Consider the following 18,667-nt stretch of genomic DNA (forward strand, 5'->3'; position numbering starts at 1 on the left):
AGCCCTTAAGAGTCTAACCATAATTATTAAACTCTCCTTGAAATTTTTCTTCTTAGTTCTCTTAAAAAAAAGCCTTTGTTACCCATCTCCTCACTGTGGTTAACCTCATTGTCTCCAAGATCCAGCTGGAACCTGCATTACACTTTGCTCAGTGCCCTGTTGCAAAAAACATTCCCCACTGGCAGCACTAAATCCCCTGCACATGCTCCTAAAATATCTTCTGTGGTTCCTCATGCCTAACTAAACAATGCAAAACCCTGATTCTCTGCATACCTCCCACAGCCATCCCAGCTGCTCCTGACACCTTTCCTTTCCCCTAGGCCCTCTTCACTCATCTGAAGTTACTCACCAGGAATGCCCTCCTCCATCACTTCTCTCAGTTTTTTCTTTCATTAGACCACTTTTGGGGAGTTAAGAGAAAGAAGTTATTTTAAATAAAACCTTGTCAACTTCTTCCTCTCTAAAACTTCCCATCATAACAAGATTTGAGCAGATGCATAAAGATATGCTCATTTCTGGATGTTTAAGTCATTCTCAAGCCCTCTGGCCTGGGCTGCTGTTGACAATGACACCATGGCCTCATGCTAATTCACATTACCTGTTTGTCCTTGAGAGCCTCTGAGCATGGGTCAAGGCAGTCTTTTTGCAGGGATCTGAGAGTCAACAAATGCTCCCCAGCAGACAAATCTGCTCTTGAGAGCAGACTGGAACCCTGTGCAGATGCTGCCTTTGAGTCACATCTTCCCCATCTCCCTTTTATACTCTGTCCCCAAAAGTAGCTACCCTGAGGCGTTTGCTTTGAAAGGACATAATCATATTGTTCCCCCCTCATTATCCCTATTCCCAGCATCTGCACCTCATTGTATGGCCATCTCTTCCCATCATTCTCTCTTAATTTAGTTTGGGAACTCTCTGGAGCAATGAGACATCATTATCTATTTTGTAAAGCGCCATTCAGAGCCGTGGCAGAGTGGCACACATACGTGACAGAAATCCTACCCTTCCCTTTGCTCCAGAGGAGATGCAGAGCAGGGGAAGCTCAGTGCTCACTGTGCAGCATGTGCTGCCAGCTCTCCCCTACAACACAGGCAAGAGCTCACCGGGCTTTGGTCTCCACAGAGTGCTGTGGGAGGTGTCCAGCTGTTCCCCTCCTGACAACCACAATCCCACAGAACACATTTGGATGGCAATTTCTGGAGTGCCAGAGCAAAGATGCTCAGTAGCAAGGTGATTTCACCACCTGCAAAGTCAGGAGTATGCAGGTTTCCCTGCTGGCTTGGGAACACGCATAGGGTGCCTGCAGCATTGTAATGTACTCAGTGCAGCTCCAGAACACAGCTGAGCTCCAGTAGCACATGGCAACATTCCCCTGTATGTTCCTCCCCACAGACAACCCCACAGCCAAAGGCAGGGCAATTCTTTGGGCCAAAGGGAGGAAGAATTTTGTGGAGTGAAATCCTGTGATTCTCTTTGGAAAGACATCATTTCCACTGTAGCTAACAGTGCAGCCTGATGCTGGTTACAACAGGCAGTAAAACTGACACTGCTCTGGGAAGACAGGGGAACCTCCAGCAGAATTGCTGATGCATCAGTTTTTTCCTCTATGCCCCTGCAAAAATGCATATATATATATATTGTTAATGGTTGGGTTCATGTGATTCTTTGAGTCTTCCTGGGGTCACCTGTAGCTTACCCAAAGTTAATGTGCTGAGAACTGGGTTAGATGTCAGATCATCAAACTAGTTCTCCTGAGATACCCTGGAGAAATGTGCATTGGCCACTGGATGGTTACTGAAACAATTAATAATCTCCCTTCCTTTTTAATAATGATAAAATATCTTTAATGGAGACCCAAAAAAACCAGCACAGATGATACTGCCTGCAGCAATGACAAAAGTTCTTTACTTGTTGCTAATGATGTAGAGCACCAGGCACATCCTGACGTTCCCCTGACACACAGAGGTGAGTAAGCCTGTGTTCAGATCCATGTGCAGTCATGGCAGTGAGGGGAAAGTGCTGGACTGGGACACAAGAGACCGGGGCTCTGAGCCTGACCTAACAGTGAATGGTCAACTAAACTCGGGTTCAGCTCTCTCCCATGTCTGTACTTGTATGTCCGCCTTTGAAATATTCTTTAAAATATATTCAAATTGGATTTTCTTTCTTAAACTTACGTAGGACTGATACAAGCAGTGGGGACCCACCTCTGTGGGAGTGCAGCCGAGCAGGGGCAGGATCGTGTTACAAACCCAGCATCCCTGCACTGGGCACTGTGGGTGCAGCTGCACGGACCTCACAGGCAGATCACTCCTGGAGGGATTCCTGGCCTTGGGCAGGAAACCCAGAAGAACCAGGAGATGTTGGTTCTGACCTTGGCCGTGCTCAATCAAGCCACTCGCTTGCTCGCCGCATTACAAGTGAAACATGGAAAGAGTTTAGCATTCAAGCTGTGTGACCTAGCTGTGAGGAGACAGGAATGATGTCAAGGTTTTGTACATGAAGCGTCCATGACAAAACATTAGCTTAGGTCAGACACTACTGAAATGTAAAAGGGAGGATGACCCTAGGTTGTCAGCCTATCAACAACCAAAACAGGGAGGCACTGCCGTTTTATGCAGCAATACATGTAACAGCTATCAAACAGAAACTTCCTTGCCTCAGATTTGTACAACCACCGGCCTGGGGAGTAACTGGACTCCCATTACCAACACCTTTGGATTGGGAAGCAGCAGCCTGGGCCAGGTAACAGGAATCAGCGTGCCCAAATACGCCAATAGCTAGAGCATTTGTGCTCGTTTCTGTTATTTAGATACAATTTGTGTTTAAAATCGAGGCCGTGCCCCCGAATCGCATCCCGTCTGTCCCTACACACAGGTGGGCAGCGCGCTCACCCACCCGCCGCCGGGGTTGCGGTTCGCGCTGCGGGGAGCGGCAGGGGAGCGCTGCCCGGGCACGGCATGGAGCGGCAGGTGCGGGGCTCAGGTGCGGGGCTCCCGGCGCGGGGCACGGCCGGGGCAGCCCGGGGCAGCTCCGGAGACGATGCCGGGTGGCCGGGGACCGTGAGACGGGCAGGGACAGCCCCGCCGCCGGCACCCGCTTTCCCTAATGGGCATGTGCGGCGCTCGCACATGCCCACTCGGGCGGCGCGGGGCCGGCGGGCTGTGCCGCGCTGCCGGCGCCGCCGCGGTGGCCGTGCGGCGGGACCGAACGGGGCGCGCCGTCGGGGACCCCGGGACGCGGCCGGCCCCCGTGGCCGGGGGAGGCGCCCGGGCGTTTCTGGCAGCGGGTCCCCGCAACAAAGCCCCCCACGAAACACACGCGACTCCCCCTCCACCGGGGGCGGCCGTTCCGCGGCCCGCCACCCACCCGCCCGTCGGGGCCGCGGGCAGCCCGCGCTGCTGCCCCGTCGTCCCGGGGGCGGCGGTGCCGGCGGCGGCGGGCGGGGCCGGGCGGGGCGGGGCGCGCCGCGGCGTCCCGAGCGCGGCCGGCGGGCGGGCGGGGGCCCCGGCGGGAGGCGCGGCGCTGCGCCCGCCGCCCCGAGCTCGGCGCCGCCCGGCGTGGCCCCGCGCCCCTGGGCGGAGGGCGGCGGCGGCGGGGGCGCCGCGGAGGGCTCAGCGCGCCCGCCCCGCCTCGCCTCGCCTGCCGCGGCCGGGGGATTAGTCAGCAGTCTGCGGGCAGCCCCGCTCCCGCGCAAACTCCGCGGCGGGGGCGGGGAGCGGCGCTTGCCCCTTCCCCTTCCCGCGGCGGGGCGGCGGCGGGGCTGCCCCCCCACACACACCCCCCGGCCGTCCGCGCCGCCGCTCCGCGGCGAGGGGCGGCGGGTTGGGAAGTCGGGCACCGAGGGGCTGGGAAACTCCTCTCGGGCACGGCGGCGTTGCGGGAGGACGAGCGCCCGAGGCGCCCCGCGCACGCACAGGGGCGGGCGGGCGCGCACACACACCGCACACACACGCACACGCGCGGCGGCCGCCCCCGGCCCCCCGCAGCCGCGGCCGGCGGGGAGGCGGCGCCCGGCGGGGCTGCCCCATGGTCTTGAGGGGGCCGTGGGGGAGCTGCGGGGGCCCCGGCGCGGCGCTCGCTCTCCTGCGCGCCCTCCGCACTAGGATGTTGCGGCAGGTCTTGCACAGGGGGCTGGGGACGTCCTTCTCCCGGCTCGGCCACTTCGTCGCCAGCCACCCGGTGTTCTTCGCCTCGGCACCCGTGCTCATCTCCATCCTGCTGGGCGCCAGCTTCAGCCGCTACCAGGTGGAGGAGAGCGTGGAGCACCTCCTGGCCCCCACGCACAGCCTGGCCAAGATCGAGAGGAACCTGGTGGACAGCCTCTTCCCGGTGAACCGCTCCAAGCACCGGCTCTACTCCGACCTGCAGACGCCTGGGAGGTACGGCCGGGTGATCATCACCTCCTTCCGCAAGGCCAACATGCTGGACCAGCACCACACCGATCTCATCCTCAAGGTAACCCCGGCGGGTCCCGCGGCCCCGAGCATCGCTCCCCGGCCCGGCCCGGCGCTCCGCATCCCGCCCCGCTCCCCGCACCTGCCGCCGGCACGGACCCAGCCGCGCATGCCGTGCTGTGCCCGCCCGGCTCGGGCGCTGCCACCGCAGCTCCCCGGTCACCTCCCTGCAACAGTTGGGACGCCAGCCCGCCGCGGGAGCCGGCACCGCGCTCCCCGCTCCCCGCCCGCGCCGCGGGATCTGCGCTCTCCCTCCTTTTTTTTTTGGTTTTTTTTTTTCCACCCCCACCCCCCATCTTTTTCTTTTTTCCCTGTTTTGCTTTTATTTGCTTTGGGTGAGCGAGAAGGGCAATCTGGCTGGCTTAAATAATTTTTTGGTGTCTCTCCACTCGCCTGGCAGTTGTGCTCCCGAGTTAGGGCATCTCGGGCTTTCATAAACTCAGACTTCAAAAACAGTTAGGTACCAGTCTATCAGGCTGCCGAGAATGGTTTAAGGGGCTGCTGCTGTGTCTGGACTGCACTTCTGCATGGAGAGGGGTACCACAAAACCTTCTTCTCTCTGCTCATCAAGGCAAATGACATAACTCAGCAGCTTATTTTTAGTGGGTAGTGTTTTTTTCCTCTCCACTCCCAGCCCACCAGCACCGATTCCATAGATGAAGAGAAGATCCAGCCCAGCTGTAGACTGCAGGCATGGTGCAGCCTGTGCTGCCGGTTCAAGTTAGAGCGGGCAGCATCCTCCCACTTGAGCAGCACGGAGTGTGCAAGTCACAGTCTGACAGGACATCTCACTGTGCTATAGATCATAACATGTCAGAAACCTGCCTTTCTTCAAGCTGGTGCTCTAGTTTATGCCCCAGTAGTTTTGAGCAATCCTGGAAAGAAAAACAGGGATGATAGATGCAAAAACTTGAGTGTTAAGAGGGTCAAGTTCACTCAAGAGAAAGGAAAGGAACATTTTGAAATAAGCAGAGGTGTGGCTAGCTCAATCCTGCACATTTTTGCTGTTGCCTTGTGGAAGCCCAAAAGATTTCAGCATTGGTTTGCTTTTTTTTTCCCTGAATGTCAAACTGTCAGCCCATATAAAAGCCAATGTTAATTCTTCTTTATCGCTTCAAGGAGTGTCTCTTCTAAAATGAAAAAACAGATGCAAACACCTATTGTAAGAGATTTCAGGGAGACCTCTCTCTTTACTAAACAATGAAATAACTGTTACAGTGAATTTATTTATATTTAATTTCCACTGTAGGCACATACAGAACTGTGGTACAGAGCCACACAGTATTTTCTGTTATCTTTTTGACATATTACCCAACAGTAATAAGCAAACATTTAATGAGTGTCAACTCACTAACTACAGTAACAGCAATGTTACTGGTGAATGAGAAAACTCCAGAGAAATTATTTTCATTCCTTCATTTTCTTGCACTGTGAATTGCATTTGCATCCAGTATATGCACATTTACTCAGTCATAGGACAATAATGATAATGGATTTTTTCTCTATACTGCTTTCTCTGGAGATCTGTAGTTTTATCAATAGCAGAGTGACACACAAATAAATGGTACGCAGAATCTTTCTGCAGGCAAACTTCTGCATGAGATTTATCACGTCAGCAAGAGAGGTATAACTTAGAAAGTTCTGTCAGTATTTAACACAGCCCCATTTTTAATAGACAAAATTCACGAAAAATATTATTTTTCTTTTAGTGAGATAATGAACACCATTGCCATTTGGTTGTTTAGACATTGTCAGACACGTCTGATGCATTATTTCCAACTCTCTACTTATCTAGTTAATTCCAGTATGTTTTGTGTAGAATGGATTAAGTTCCTGATGATGCTTCTGTTTGTGGGCAGAGGCAGGCTCAGGCAGCTGCCTGTCCAGCCTTGGGGATGGCCCATCCCATGGGCTGCAGAACAGCAAACAGGAGGGAGGGCTCCTAGCTCCCAAAATTGTTCTGTCTGTGGTGATGCAGGCCTACATCATCTTGAGTTAACAGGGCCCACCAAGGGAAGGAGAAAGGAAAAGGTGGCCATCAAGGCTTTCCTATACACCTTTGGTTCTGTGAAAGGGAGAAGGGAGCAAAGGCAGCCCCAGCCGCAGTCCAGAGCCAACCAGCTCAGAGGACTGTGCTTGTAAATAAGTGTCCTGGGTGAAACCACAGAGTAAATCCCACTCACGTTTCAGAGAACCAACACGGCAGCTTTTGCTTATCTTTCCTTTTCTGGAGGATGACCTCCCCAAGGGAGAGGTTTTGCTTTGGGATAAATGTCAGGTTGGATGCTGGCTCCTCTCACATGGCTGTTGCTGCATCTCCACCCACAAGCAGGAGGATGGGAGGCACAGGAGGATGGTTGCCCCAGGCAGATGCTGGATGCTCTTGCAGCACATCTTGTTGGTTTCCTTACCTGCCATATCCCACTTCATCTGCCAGAGAGGGAGAAGAATGAGACAGCTTCCCCAGTCATGTGCCAAGGAAAGGGGATTTTCCTGATCTAGGCAGAGGAAGAAGTCATCTTCTGTTACTGTTCCTGAGTAAAGAGATACAAAATTTTGGGCTCTGAGCAGTGGAAACTGAAACATAGATGGTCCTGTCAAAAGTTCATCAGTCTAACATCCAAGTCAGTTCATTATTCAATGAAATTACTGTTATGGTGACATCTCTAACACACTCTGGTTAGCTCAGTGCAGCTCCTGGTGGGCACATGACCAGGCTGACAAGTCCCCATGGCCAGTGCTGCACAATCCCTTGCTGCTGGCTGGGAGGGGGTTCTGGGCAGGCTCAGCCCCAGGACTGTCTCAGCCCAGGTCTCAGGCACAGCTCCCAGAGCAGGAGCTGCTGGAGGGCTCCCACTGTCAGTGCACATCTGCCAGCGCCACACTGGCTGCTCCCAGCACAGCCCCAGCTCCTGATGGACGCACAAGCTGCTCCACACAGGGGCTCTCCTCCTTAGCAGAGAGGTGTGTGGCTCCCTTACAGAATAGTTTTGCTTTTGAGATGATGCCAAGTACTCTTTTATTTCTTATTTTTGTGTAAATGTCTATCCATCGTTCTCATAGCTCCCTGTAAGTGCTTGCACCATTCTGGGCCTGCCATCCCAACATTGCATTTCCAGCTGCCATAGTCATTTGCAGAAGGGAGAAATCTAAACATATCCTGTCTCTGGTCTTGAATAGGTGTTCCAATAAAAAGCCTTGGTAGAATCTCAGATATGGAAGAGATGCATCCTGAGACTGAGATATTGTGGGAGGACAATAATGAAATTTTACTTGCTGCAGTACCTGCTCTATAGCTGAGCATAGGTAACTGGCATCCTGTGCTGTTGTTGTGCAGGACGTTTCTTCCTCAAGATTTGTCTTTTGAGAGAGAGAGGTAGGAGGTAAAAACCCCTAACTGAAGAAAGTGTGCTTTTACCCCTGCATTTCCAATGAGTGCTTAGAAAAGCAAAAATAATTGGGATACTTGATGTGGACCATCATGCAGAGGTTCAGATGATTATATAAGGTCTGTAGAAATTCTCTAAAAAACCTAGAATCCCACCTAAAAATAGTGTTACAACAGCCCCCCTATCCTTTCATGGTGATATTTTCACTTGCAGCGAGAGACTTGTTAGGTTAAAGTTATACAAACTCGTGGGAATACAGACCTTGACAGATTTTTGAACCTCAGAAAATACATTCGAACTTAGAATTTGACACACCGATCCTTCTGATTCTGTTTATTCCTGTATGCTTACAGTGAGTTAACTGCACCGTACTAAAGACTTTTTTGAATTAAAGATTTACCCTTTTTTGCAGAAAAATATTCTCTTTCCATTTCCATTACTGTGTTTATAACAATAACACAGTACTAATATTTTTTTGGCAAAAACTCCGCTTAAGATATCAAGACATAAAGATGAAAAGGGATTGAAATGTAACACGCCTTACTGAAGGGGATTGTATTTGCAGTTTCCTTCTATAAAAATCTGTAGATGACAAGGGTTTTTTTTCTTAAAGAAACCTTTACTAACTACAGATTTGTAGTGCTTATAGATTGCTTCTCTCCTAAACTGGCCATTATTTGATCTAGGTAGCTGACTAAATATGTATTTGTACACACAAATAAAGTAAACTCAGTTATTTCCGTTTAAGGACACATTTATTTAAGAACTTCAGAACTTCTGATTGCTGCAGAACAAAACAGTTTAGCTCCAAAATCTTGCAGACCTCATACTTGTTGGGGTTTTATTTCCTCTCTCTGCTCCCTAATTATTCTGTTCCTGTTAACGTGTGTGTTGGCACGCTCTGTCTGCGGTCCTCACGGATTTCCTCACTTACTTTGTACGTGTGAGGAAATTCGTGGAGGAAACAACCCTGTTTAGAAATAACCACGTTCCCTTGTCTGTGGTATTCCCAACTGCTTTGCTGTACAAACACGGCGCGCTTTAACCATTACTTCCAAAGTCGGTGGAAGGCGGTTGTGATTGAAAGCTGGGTCTGTTGCAACCCTGAATAACACAAGGTATCCATTTTTTAGAAACTTTTGGCTACTCCTGAATGCCTGGACACAGGCAGTCAGCTGTGGATCTAGCAATGGATGTAGTAGGTCTCCACCTTCTCAGGGTAGCTCGGGCACTAAAAACACTTCTTGAGAAACAGGCAATAGAACACACAGTGCATTCTGCTGAAAACAAAATAAAGGATGAAGTCATGTCTTTAGAGCAAGGCTGTAAGATGAGGGGAAGAGTCCTAATACAAGAAAAACAAGGGTGTGAAAGCAGCAGAAGTGCAAGCCTGTTGTCATAGCAGCACAATGCTGCAGGGCTAAAATGTATCTTATGCGAAAACAGATGAGAATTAAGATACGCAGGTAAGATCCAGGCCCAGCCAAGGAAGAGGGAAGGTAAATAGCACGTTGCAAGGACAGTGTGGAAGTGTGTGCAGAAACCCCCCTGAGCTCCAGTGTCAGCAGCAGCAGCTCCTCAGAGTGATTCCTGCAGGCAAGAGGGTTTGGTCTCTCCCGCAGGCGCTGGGCAGCGCCTGGAGCAGAAGTCCTAAAGTTGCCTGTGCCTGGGAGGATGATCACATCCCCCTGGTGCCCCCCACCCCTGGCCCTGCTCCAGTAGCACCAGCCAGGACAGGGCCCCTCTGCTCTCCCTCCTGCTTCACTCCATGGTGTGATGCTCCCTGCCAGCCGAGCAGCCCGTGCTCAGAATGCCCAGCATCCCATGTTGCCTTGCCTTTCCTGCCTTGGAAGGTCAGACTTTGCTTCCCCTCTAGCAAGCAGAACACATGGAGGACAGGTGTTTTCAATAGGTGGCTGGATGTGTTATGTGTGCTGGGGGATCACCCCTCAGGGAGAGCCCACAAGGAGGCCAGGGACATCTGTGCATCACAGCCACCGAGACCAGGCCACCCCCAGGCAGTGCCACAGGGCTGAGGGAGAGCTGCCAGGGCTCCCCACTGACCACACTTGTACTTCCTAAAAGCTGGGACAAGACCCTGCCTTTAAATTGGGGTTTGCAGCCAGAGAACCCCCTCTTTCTTATTGAAAGACAGAAGGAGGAGCCGAGTTGTTAAGCGAGACCGTGGGCTGTGAACCTGCAGCTATTAAGGTTTCCCTGCGGCGCAGAAGGGGCTGTTCCTCAGGCTTCTGCTTGGCAAGAGCCCCCTGAGAAGCAGTACAAAGATGGAAGGGTGTTCATGGAGACATCTGAAGTGCATGGAGAAAGCCACCCGTGGTGGAACTGATGCAAGATCAGACAGAAGAGAGAAGTTTTGTTCTTTTTTTCCCCATCATGAAAAATTGATCTTGTTGCCGCACACCAGGCTGCGCAGAGAGGTTTCTGCTGCCCAGGTGTCCTGTCATCCAGCAGCAGTCAGCCCAAAAAACAAGAGTGGGCTTTACAAGGTGTCAGAATTAAGATGGTATTGACTATAAAAGCTTCTCCACTTCAGATTAGAAAAGAAAAATCATATCTAGCGATTTTCTGTAGCTACCAAGAAGACAGATGGAAATGGAAATGTACGCACATCTGCCGCTCCGAGCACTAATAGTTGTCCCTCAGTTGATGACTTGTAGTTGAACCATTTTTAGATTTTATTTTTCTGAAAATTGTTCGGAGAAAAGATAAATCCTTGTGGTTTAGACAGCTGAAAAAATTAGTTGCAAAAATAAATCCCGTGCATAATTAGTGTCTTAGCGTCTCTTCAGGAAACCTGATTGTAGGACTGAGAAAAAGAGCCAAACTACTCAGAGCAATCCTTGCTGCTTGCTCTCCAGCTGTGACTTCTAATGCTTATCCCGAGCCATTAGGATCTGTTGGCTTCCTCTGCTGGCTGTGTGCAGGCTCCTCATCCCTTGCTAGGCTGGCATGGCCAGCAGGCCACTGCCACCACCCTCTCTGAACCCCTGGCCTGGACCCACAGTCTCGGACTGACAGCAGGGCACAGCCTGGCCAGGGGCTCCCTTGCCCTCCCTCTCTGCACCTTCTGATGAAAATGCACTCTTGAAGGTTTAATTCTGCCCCTATCTGCAGAACCCACAGTGGAGATTTTTTGTAAATTAAGCTGGAAGCTGTGCAAGTCTTTTCCCTCTCATAACCTTTTTACGTTTTGACTGAGGCCACCTCTTGATGTGAATAAAAAAGTACACTGCAAAGGTATGAAATGCCAGAGATTACTGAGATCATAGAAGAAGTGGAGAAATTTATAGCTATCCATTAAAGGCATTTTCTCCTCTTCACTTTCCTTGGCACAAGTTACCTGTAAAAATTACTAAAAGAGTAAACCAGCATCTCATAAAAATGAAGTGTATATTTTAAATTATTGTCTTCATCCTGCTTTCTAGTTTTTCAGACTTGAATCCAAACAGTAATAAAATTTTAAACAGTAATAGGTAATGAGTTCAGAGCCTTCCCAGTCTTTCCACCATAATCATGAGTTTAGACAATTTTTTTCTTTTTTTTTAATGAAAGCTGTGATTAAAAAAAAAAAAAGGCAATACTTCAGGCTCCAGGACTCAGAAACAACAGACTTGGTGAAAATGACAGCAAAAATATTCTGAGTGGCAACACTGAAAAGCAAAGCTAATATTGGATTTGAACCATCGGATGGAGACTGCAAGACTAAATAAGTCAAATAATAGCAGCAACACCAAGGTAATATGGCTCTGCATACGTGCTCCTGAGAGTTAAACAGTCTGCCTGCCAGATCACTGGCAGTGCAGGAGGACATTCATATATCTAGCTAGTTTTGTCTCATTGGCCATTCATTGACTGTATGTCAAGCACAAAGTATAGTCAAGTCCTTACAATGAGTTATGTCCTCAATAAACACCGCATATCACTGCTCAGCAGCAAAACCAAACATATCTTTGAGGTATATATGATAAGCAGGAGGTAGCTGTACACATCCTTATGATTAGAAATGATGTCTGTGGCTGACCCAGCTTCCAGGAGAGTCAGGATGTGTTTTCATGAGCTGGGCATGGGAGCTTGTTAAAGACTGAATGGTCCCACTGCATTTTGCTGTGGCTGTCACTGTGGAGTTTCCCTGGGAGCAAAGCTGTGCCACCAGCAAGATGAGATCCAACTGGGACACTGGTGGTTGGGTCCTCATCCCCTTTGCCCACAGATTTGATCGGGGTAGGAAATTATGTAATATGAGTTTAAAGGATTTCTGGGATTGGACCATTGTGCAGATGAATCAGCAGTTTCTAACCCATCCCTGCTGGGAAGGGATCTGTTTCCTTCACAGGGAGGCTGCAGACTTCTTTGTTACCTGATTAAATTAACAAAATTCTGGAAATACCTTCTCACTTTTGAATTAAAGGATTTTTCAACAAAGCGAAGGGGTACAGGTTTTTCTCACCCCTTCTTGTAGCTTCCTGCACCTTTTGCAGGGACTTAAGAATAAAAACAAGCTTTCCTTTCTGTCCTGACCATACATCTCCAAGTACAACCTTTTGCCTTCAGGCTCAGCTTTGATGGCACTGCTGAAAGTTGTGCCAAGCTCAGTTCAGAGGAGAGCTGGCTCATGGAGCCCAGTGTGGGGCTTGGCCATCCCAGGGCCCCCAAACTGACCCTACTGAGGGGCTCTGGCTCCCAGCACCTCTCTTCCTGTGCTGGTGGCAGAGATAGGAGGACCACCAAAACTAAAACAGTTGGAAGAACTTCCAGCCATGGCTCTCTGAGGGCCTGGTGCAAATGGCATAGCCCAGGATAAGTGGAAGGATTTTTGCTTCCTGGCGTCCTCCTGGGCCCATGGACAGAACCAGCTGGCAGGGAAGTGCAAATTCACCACCTCTCATCTGTCAGCTGTGCCACAGGCTTAGACATGGCTTGGTGGGGAGGTGTGAGACCAGTACAGCCCTCACCTGGAGATATTTGCTGCAAGGGATTTGTCTCCGGGTTGAAACCATCATTCCTTTGTCTAAAATAAATAACCAAGGGAGCATGGGACTTAAAGTAAGCAAAGACCAAGACCAAGATGTTACCAAATGCAAATGACTAAAGACTAAGGGAAAACACTGTTCTAGAAATCTCTAAGGTGGTGCAGGACACAGAAATACCATTTTCAGAAAGGAGAGGGGAAGTCCAAGGAATGGTCACTGTTTAAACAATGGCAGAAGGAAGAAATTAATGTTATTATTTCATGTCTGAACACTTTCAGGGATTGTGTGCCACTATGGTGAGGGAGCTTAGGTGGTGCTGTGCAGTTCTCATGCTGCAGTGCTCTGGCATCTCAGCAGTGAGCTGCTTTTTGGTTCCTTGCACTGTTAGCTAGCTGAAAAAGCTGGGAGTGATGAGCAAGCAGTGCATGTCTCCCTTCAAGAAGAACCATTCATTCAGATTTTGTTATTCCTTTAAATTTCCCTTTCTCCTAATAGGATCAGTAAGGAGAACAGCTGGCTCAGTGAGGATCTGGTAGCCAGTCATTTGTCCCAGGATTAGGTGCCAGGTTTATTCCAAGTTAAATGGTTACTTGCTATTAGAAACCTCTGCACTGAGTAGTGCAATATGCATTATGCATTAGCATATTGCTGATGTTGTCCCCATCACACAACAACCCTTACCATCAGACTGAAGTTTCCTGGGGGACCTCCTGGTGTACCATAGGTAAGCCAAATTGCAGACTGTGCAATCCTGTGAACTCACAGGATGTGCCCTTGTAAGCTCTTGGAGCTTCTGTTTTCTGTGGATGCCATTCACCCAGGGTTATGGCTGTGGCACAGCTGAATTCCCAGCATGGCAGCAGAGAGGAGAGTGCCATGGGACTGCAGCTCTCCTCAGGGAGGAGGCAGCACCCTGTGGCTCTCGGGCTGCCACAGGCAAGCAAAGGGAGAAAGGAGAGAGAGGCTGCACCACGCTGCAGCACACCCTGCCTTGCGCTGAGGCAGCAGAGGGCTTTCCTAGCATCAGGTCTGAAAAAAGTGCAGATAAAGTGTTGTGTTTGTCTTGAGAAGGGAAGTCTGGGTCAGAATTCCCAGTGCTGAATCCCTGGGCATGCTGGTGCAGTTCTCAGCATCCTTTGCTGGGATGGAGGGAATGGCAAGCTTTCCTCTTCTTTGGCTGTTTGCCGCCAATTTGAGACCAAACATTGTGGCCATTGGCAAAGCTCAGAGTATATCTCATAGCTGCTCTAAACTGCACAAGCTTGCAGCCAGCTCCAGGGGCTGCTCAGCTGCCAGGATGTGCCAGGACACAGAGCTGTCTGCCTGCTTCCCTGTGCTCCCCAAAGCCCCGTTGCTGAGAGGTGGGATGGGCAGCACCTGCTCCAGCCCAGCGCGGTCTCAGGAGCACCAGGCCACTGCTGCAGAACAAGCTCCTCAGCCTGGAATGATCATTTCCAAGAGGGAAGGAGTATTTTAGGTATGACATTTAGTTTCTAGCCTTTCACTAAAGATGAAGTAATAGATGAGGTTATTTTATATGCTAAATATTAGAAGAAAGTGCTTCAGATGTGGAAGGAAGCAAATGCTGCAGTGAGGCAGGGTGGGTAAATAGCAACACACACTGTTTGATTAAAGTTGCATGTCAGTTTAGTTTCTTCTGCTTTGTGTCACTCCATAGATCCTCTCTGAAGGAGTTGTATTGTGAATCTAATAAAGGCAGGAAATTCCTTCTATTCCTCCTGGTTTCCCTCAGCTGTGATCCTTTATGTGATGCCTTGTTTTATAGCTGTTGTCAATGAAAACCATTCAGTAGTTCCCACTGCAAAAAAATTAAAATCAGATATCTGTCTTTGATCTGGTAAATCAGGGCATTTTCCCCAAACTGTAGTCACATAAAATAGGATTTGTACCCCAAAACAGCAGAACTCTGCAACTCCAAACTGAAAAGATGGGAAGTATTCCCCCATTTCTTTGTCATGTTTCTGCAAATATTTTATTTTGTTTTGCTTTAGAAGAAGTTGTGCAAAAGACTCTAAACTGTTGCACAAACAATTACATTTTTTCTCCCACCACAATGGAAAATTTTCCTTCTCACCATGGCCAGGTATCATGTTCTCACAGAACTATGAAAAAATTTGTTAGTTCAGTTCATTTCTCAAACTTATGTTCCTAATGTCAGTATTGAACTGTTATTTCTGTCAAAAAAATTAAAACTACTCAAAGGTAGAAAAATACACCCCCAAGCTGCTAGAGAAACAAGATGAGAATATAAGAATGTTGTAATCTTTGTCTATATGATGTCACTTTATCCTGTGGAATGGAGGCAACATAACTAAATTTATACCCATCACAGAGTGTGCAATGGAATCACAAAACAATCAGGTTGATGGTACCATATAAGTTAGGAGGGGGAAGGGTGGCTGGGTGGGCTGCTGCAAATAAGTCTCAAATACCACACAAAAGTCACTATGATACAGGGGGTTAGCCAGGATTATTAGGCATTTTTTCCTTTGCCCTCAGAAGAGTGTATAAGCTCTACTGCTCTCCTGTACACTATCTTCTATTTTTTAAACAGTGTTATCATCAGACAGAATGATACACAATAGCAAATTCAATATTTTTTTTTAAACACTGTAACTCTAGCCTATTTGGGCTATTCTTTTGCCATATTTTATATTTCTTGTTTCTTCTATGTTGACTAAAATGGATTCAGAAAAGGTTACAAGAGTTTTCTGTATTTTTCAAGAAGCGATGGTAATTTTTTCTGCCTTTCTCATGCTCAAAAAATATTTTCATGCTCAAAAAAACTGAATATTTTTGGGATCAGAGCTCAGGCATGGCAAACTTGAGAAGGATGAGAAACAAAAAGGAAGGTGCACTAAGACCTGCCACACCTAAATAACCTACAAACCCTAAAGTTAGGGGACCCTCACTAATTACCAGAACCTCTCAGAGAGAGCAAGAGAAAACCAGTGTCTGTCTCTGCCATTGCTTCCTGCTCTCAGACTGCTGAGGATTTGATGGGGGAAAGAGAGAGGAGAAAAGAGGGCAAATTAGTTTTTGCCAGATCTCTTTTCCCTGCTATGCCGATGGTCTCTGTAGGTAGGACATGAAGCTGTGGCCTGTACTGGTCCCCTGCACTGCCGGGCTGCCAGCACATCCTGCACGGGTGGCACACCTGGTCACGGTGCTCTTCTGCCTTCTGTACTTCAGGTTGATCTCTTGAGAGGGTAATTGGGCAATTCTGAGCACAACAGTGTCCCTGGACATGGTTGGGCTTTAGCTGGACCTGTTGAGTTTACTTATTTAGAGAGGCCAAACAGCAGCTGCACGTGGCCCATATGCACATCACATTATGTCAGAGTTACCAGCAAAGGACACTGGGGAATAATACTGCTGATTTGATGCATGTTTCCTTTTTTTTATCTTTTTTTTTGCAATGAGTGTGCTATTAATACTGCAGTCACCAGAACTTTTGTTGTTGTTGCTTAGATCAATAGCAAAGGGACAGCGGTGAGGAGCTGCTGTGGTTCTGGCTGCTGCTGCTCGAGATGAACTGGTGAATAACGTGTGTGATTTCTCTTTCCCTTGTAGTTGCACTCTGCAGTGACCAGGATCCAAGTTCAAAGACCTGGTTTCAATTACACGTTTGCCCATATATGTATCCTGAACAATGACAAGACATGCATAGTGGACGACATAGTGCATGTACTGGAGGAATTAAAGGCTGCTCGTTCTTCTAATCGAACTAATTTTGCAATCACTTACCCGATTACTCACTTAAAGGATGGCAGGGAAGTGTACAATGGGCATCAGCTCGGTGGGGTCACTGTGCACAGCAAGGACCGGGTGAAGTCTGCAGAAGCCATTCAGCTCACCTACTACTTGCAGGCAATCAACTCCCTGAATGACATGGTGGCAGAGAAGTGGGAGTCCATTTTTTGTGACACTGTTGAACTTTTCCAGAAATCCAACAGGAAAGTCAAAATGTACCCTTTCACTTCCTCTTCGCTGAAGGAGGATTTCCAGAAGACGAGCAGGGTGTCAGAACGCTACCTGATCACGAGCTTGGTCCTTGTGGTCACCTTGGCCATTCTCTGCTGCTCCATGCAGGATTGTGTCCGCAGCAAACCCTGGCTTGGCCTGCTGGGATTGCTGACAGTGACCCTTGCCACCCTGACTGCTGCTGGGATCATCAATCTCACTGGTGGGAAATACAATTCCACCTTCCTGGGAATCCCCTTCGTCATGTTAGGTAACTATCTCCTCTCTCTCTTTTGTGTGTTTGTGCCTCCCTGATGCATTTCCCAGCAAGCAGACAAGCATCACTGCATGGTTCCTGTTGTCTCATTCCTGCAGCACTGCCCCATGCCAAATCCACACTGCCTCTTTTCCTAAACTGTTTTTATGGTGCCTGGACATTAAAATCATGTCTGGGGCTCTAGTATGGCACAGCACAATGCTGTGGGATGTGCAGCCTGTGCAGTAGCAAGGAACTGCCACTGCAAGGCAAATGCTTTGCCTTTTGCAGTGAGGGAGCCCAGCTGCTCCTTCTCTGTGGATGTTTGATTCTGGTTTTGGAGGGAGACCTTTGCAGTGGTCCCCATGCACCACTGGCAGCATCAGCTGTGCTGGCAAATCAAAGGGCTGCCCATGTTGGGCATTTAGGGAGTGCTGGCTCCTTTGGAGACCAGGGCGATGCTGTCCTGGCTTGGCAGGTGCCTCCCTGTGGGATAAGAGTGGTAGTTGTTTCTGGGTTGCATTTCTCCAGCAGCCCTTGTGTTGGCTGAGCAAGTGTAGGGAGAGTTTCACAGCCCTGGGTTGAGAACTTTGGCAGCCCTGGTCAGGGATGGACCTGCAAGCTCAGTACCAGCACATCCCACGGCAGAGGGTTATGGAGGGAAGGGGCTCTGGCTGCTCCCTGGCTCCTGTGCCAGCAGAGATATCCTTATCTCCCTGGGGTTTGTTCCACCTTCACTCACTGTGGAGTATGGAGTGGTTTCAGTTTGTTTTATTTTCATTGAGGGTAGGAAAGGGGAGGACAGCAGTCTGGCCATCTTGTTCCCAAACCAAAGTCAGAGCCCTCTCCTGCTGGCACCAGGGCATTTGTGGGAATTCTGCCTATTGTACCCAAAGAGGCAGGAGGACTTCACAGGAGACAAAACGAGAGCTCTGGAGAGTTCACAGCCTCTTTGTTTGTTTTTGGTTGGTTCATAACCAGTGTGAAAAGCTTTGTGCACTGTAGGTGTTTAATATGTCCTTGTTCATGCCATTATTCATTTGTGGAGAATAATACATGCATTGATTTGATCACAGCTTCCCCAGCTGAAAATCAGTGTTCAGTAATCCTTCAGGTTTCAAATGTAAGAGTGTCTCCACTGACTTAGTCACATCATGTAGTGATATGACACGTTTTGAGCACAGCTATTTTTATATCCAGCACCAGGTTCCTGTGCTGTGCTGGTACTGTAGTGCTGCTGCACTGTGGTATTGTTTCACTTTAATTAAAGACTGTGCTTCAGTGCATCACACTACCAGTTAACATACAGAATATATTCAGTGACAAACAGAATCCAGCTACATTACATCGGCTGTCATTTCCAGATGACATCCGTGAAAATTAAACTACATTGTAATCTAGAGGAAATGCAGTGCCAGAAAGTCAGAGTCAAAAGAAGGGTATCTTTCTAACCTGAGTCTCTGGGGTTTTTTGGTGGGTTTTTATGCCTATTCATGTATTATGAAATTCAATTCCTCAAACTAAGTAGTGTATATGAAGTGTAACTTTAGATAGGAGGGGATTTTCTGGTGTGTTACAAGAGTAGCAGAAAAG

General features: G+C 48.8%; 1 protein-coding gene across 1 annotated transcript in view; it reads left to right on the forward strand.

Moving 5' to 3' along the window:
• Nucleotides 1–4,038: 4,038 nt before the first annotated feature.
• Nucleotides 4,039–18,667, forward strand: part of PTCHD1 (patched domain containing 1) — a 37,247-nt gene continuing 22,618 nt past the window's right edge. The window contains exons 1-2 of the mRNA XM_058045459.1: nucleotides 4,039–4,455; nucleotides 16,429–17,089. Of these exons, the coding sequence (XP_057901442.1) occupies nucleotides 4,105–4,455; nucleotides 16,429–17,089 (1,012 nt within the window). The 5' untranslated portion in view covers nucleotides 4,039–4,104. The remainder of the gene's footprint in view (nucleotides 4,456–16,428; nucleotides 17,090–18,667) is intronic.

The sequence above is a fragment of the Melospiza georgiana genome, chromosome 2 (assembly GCF_028018845.1).
Source record: "Melospiza georgiana isolate bMelGeo1 chromosome 2, bMelGeo1.pri, whole genome shotgun sequence".
Classification (NCBI taxonomy): Eukaryota; Metazoa; Chordata; class Aves; order Passeriformes; family Passerellidae; genus Melospiza; species Melospiza georgiana.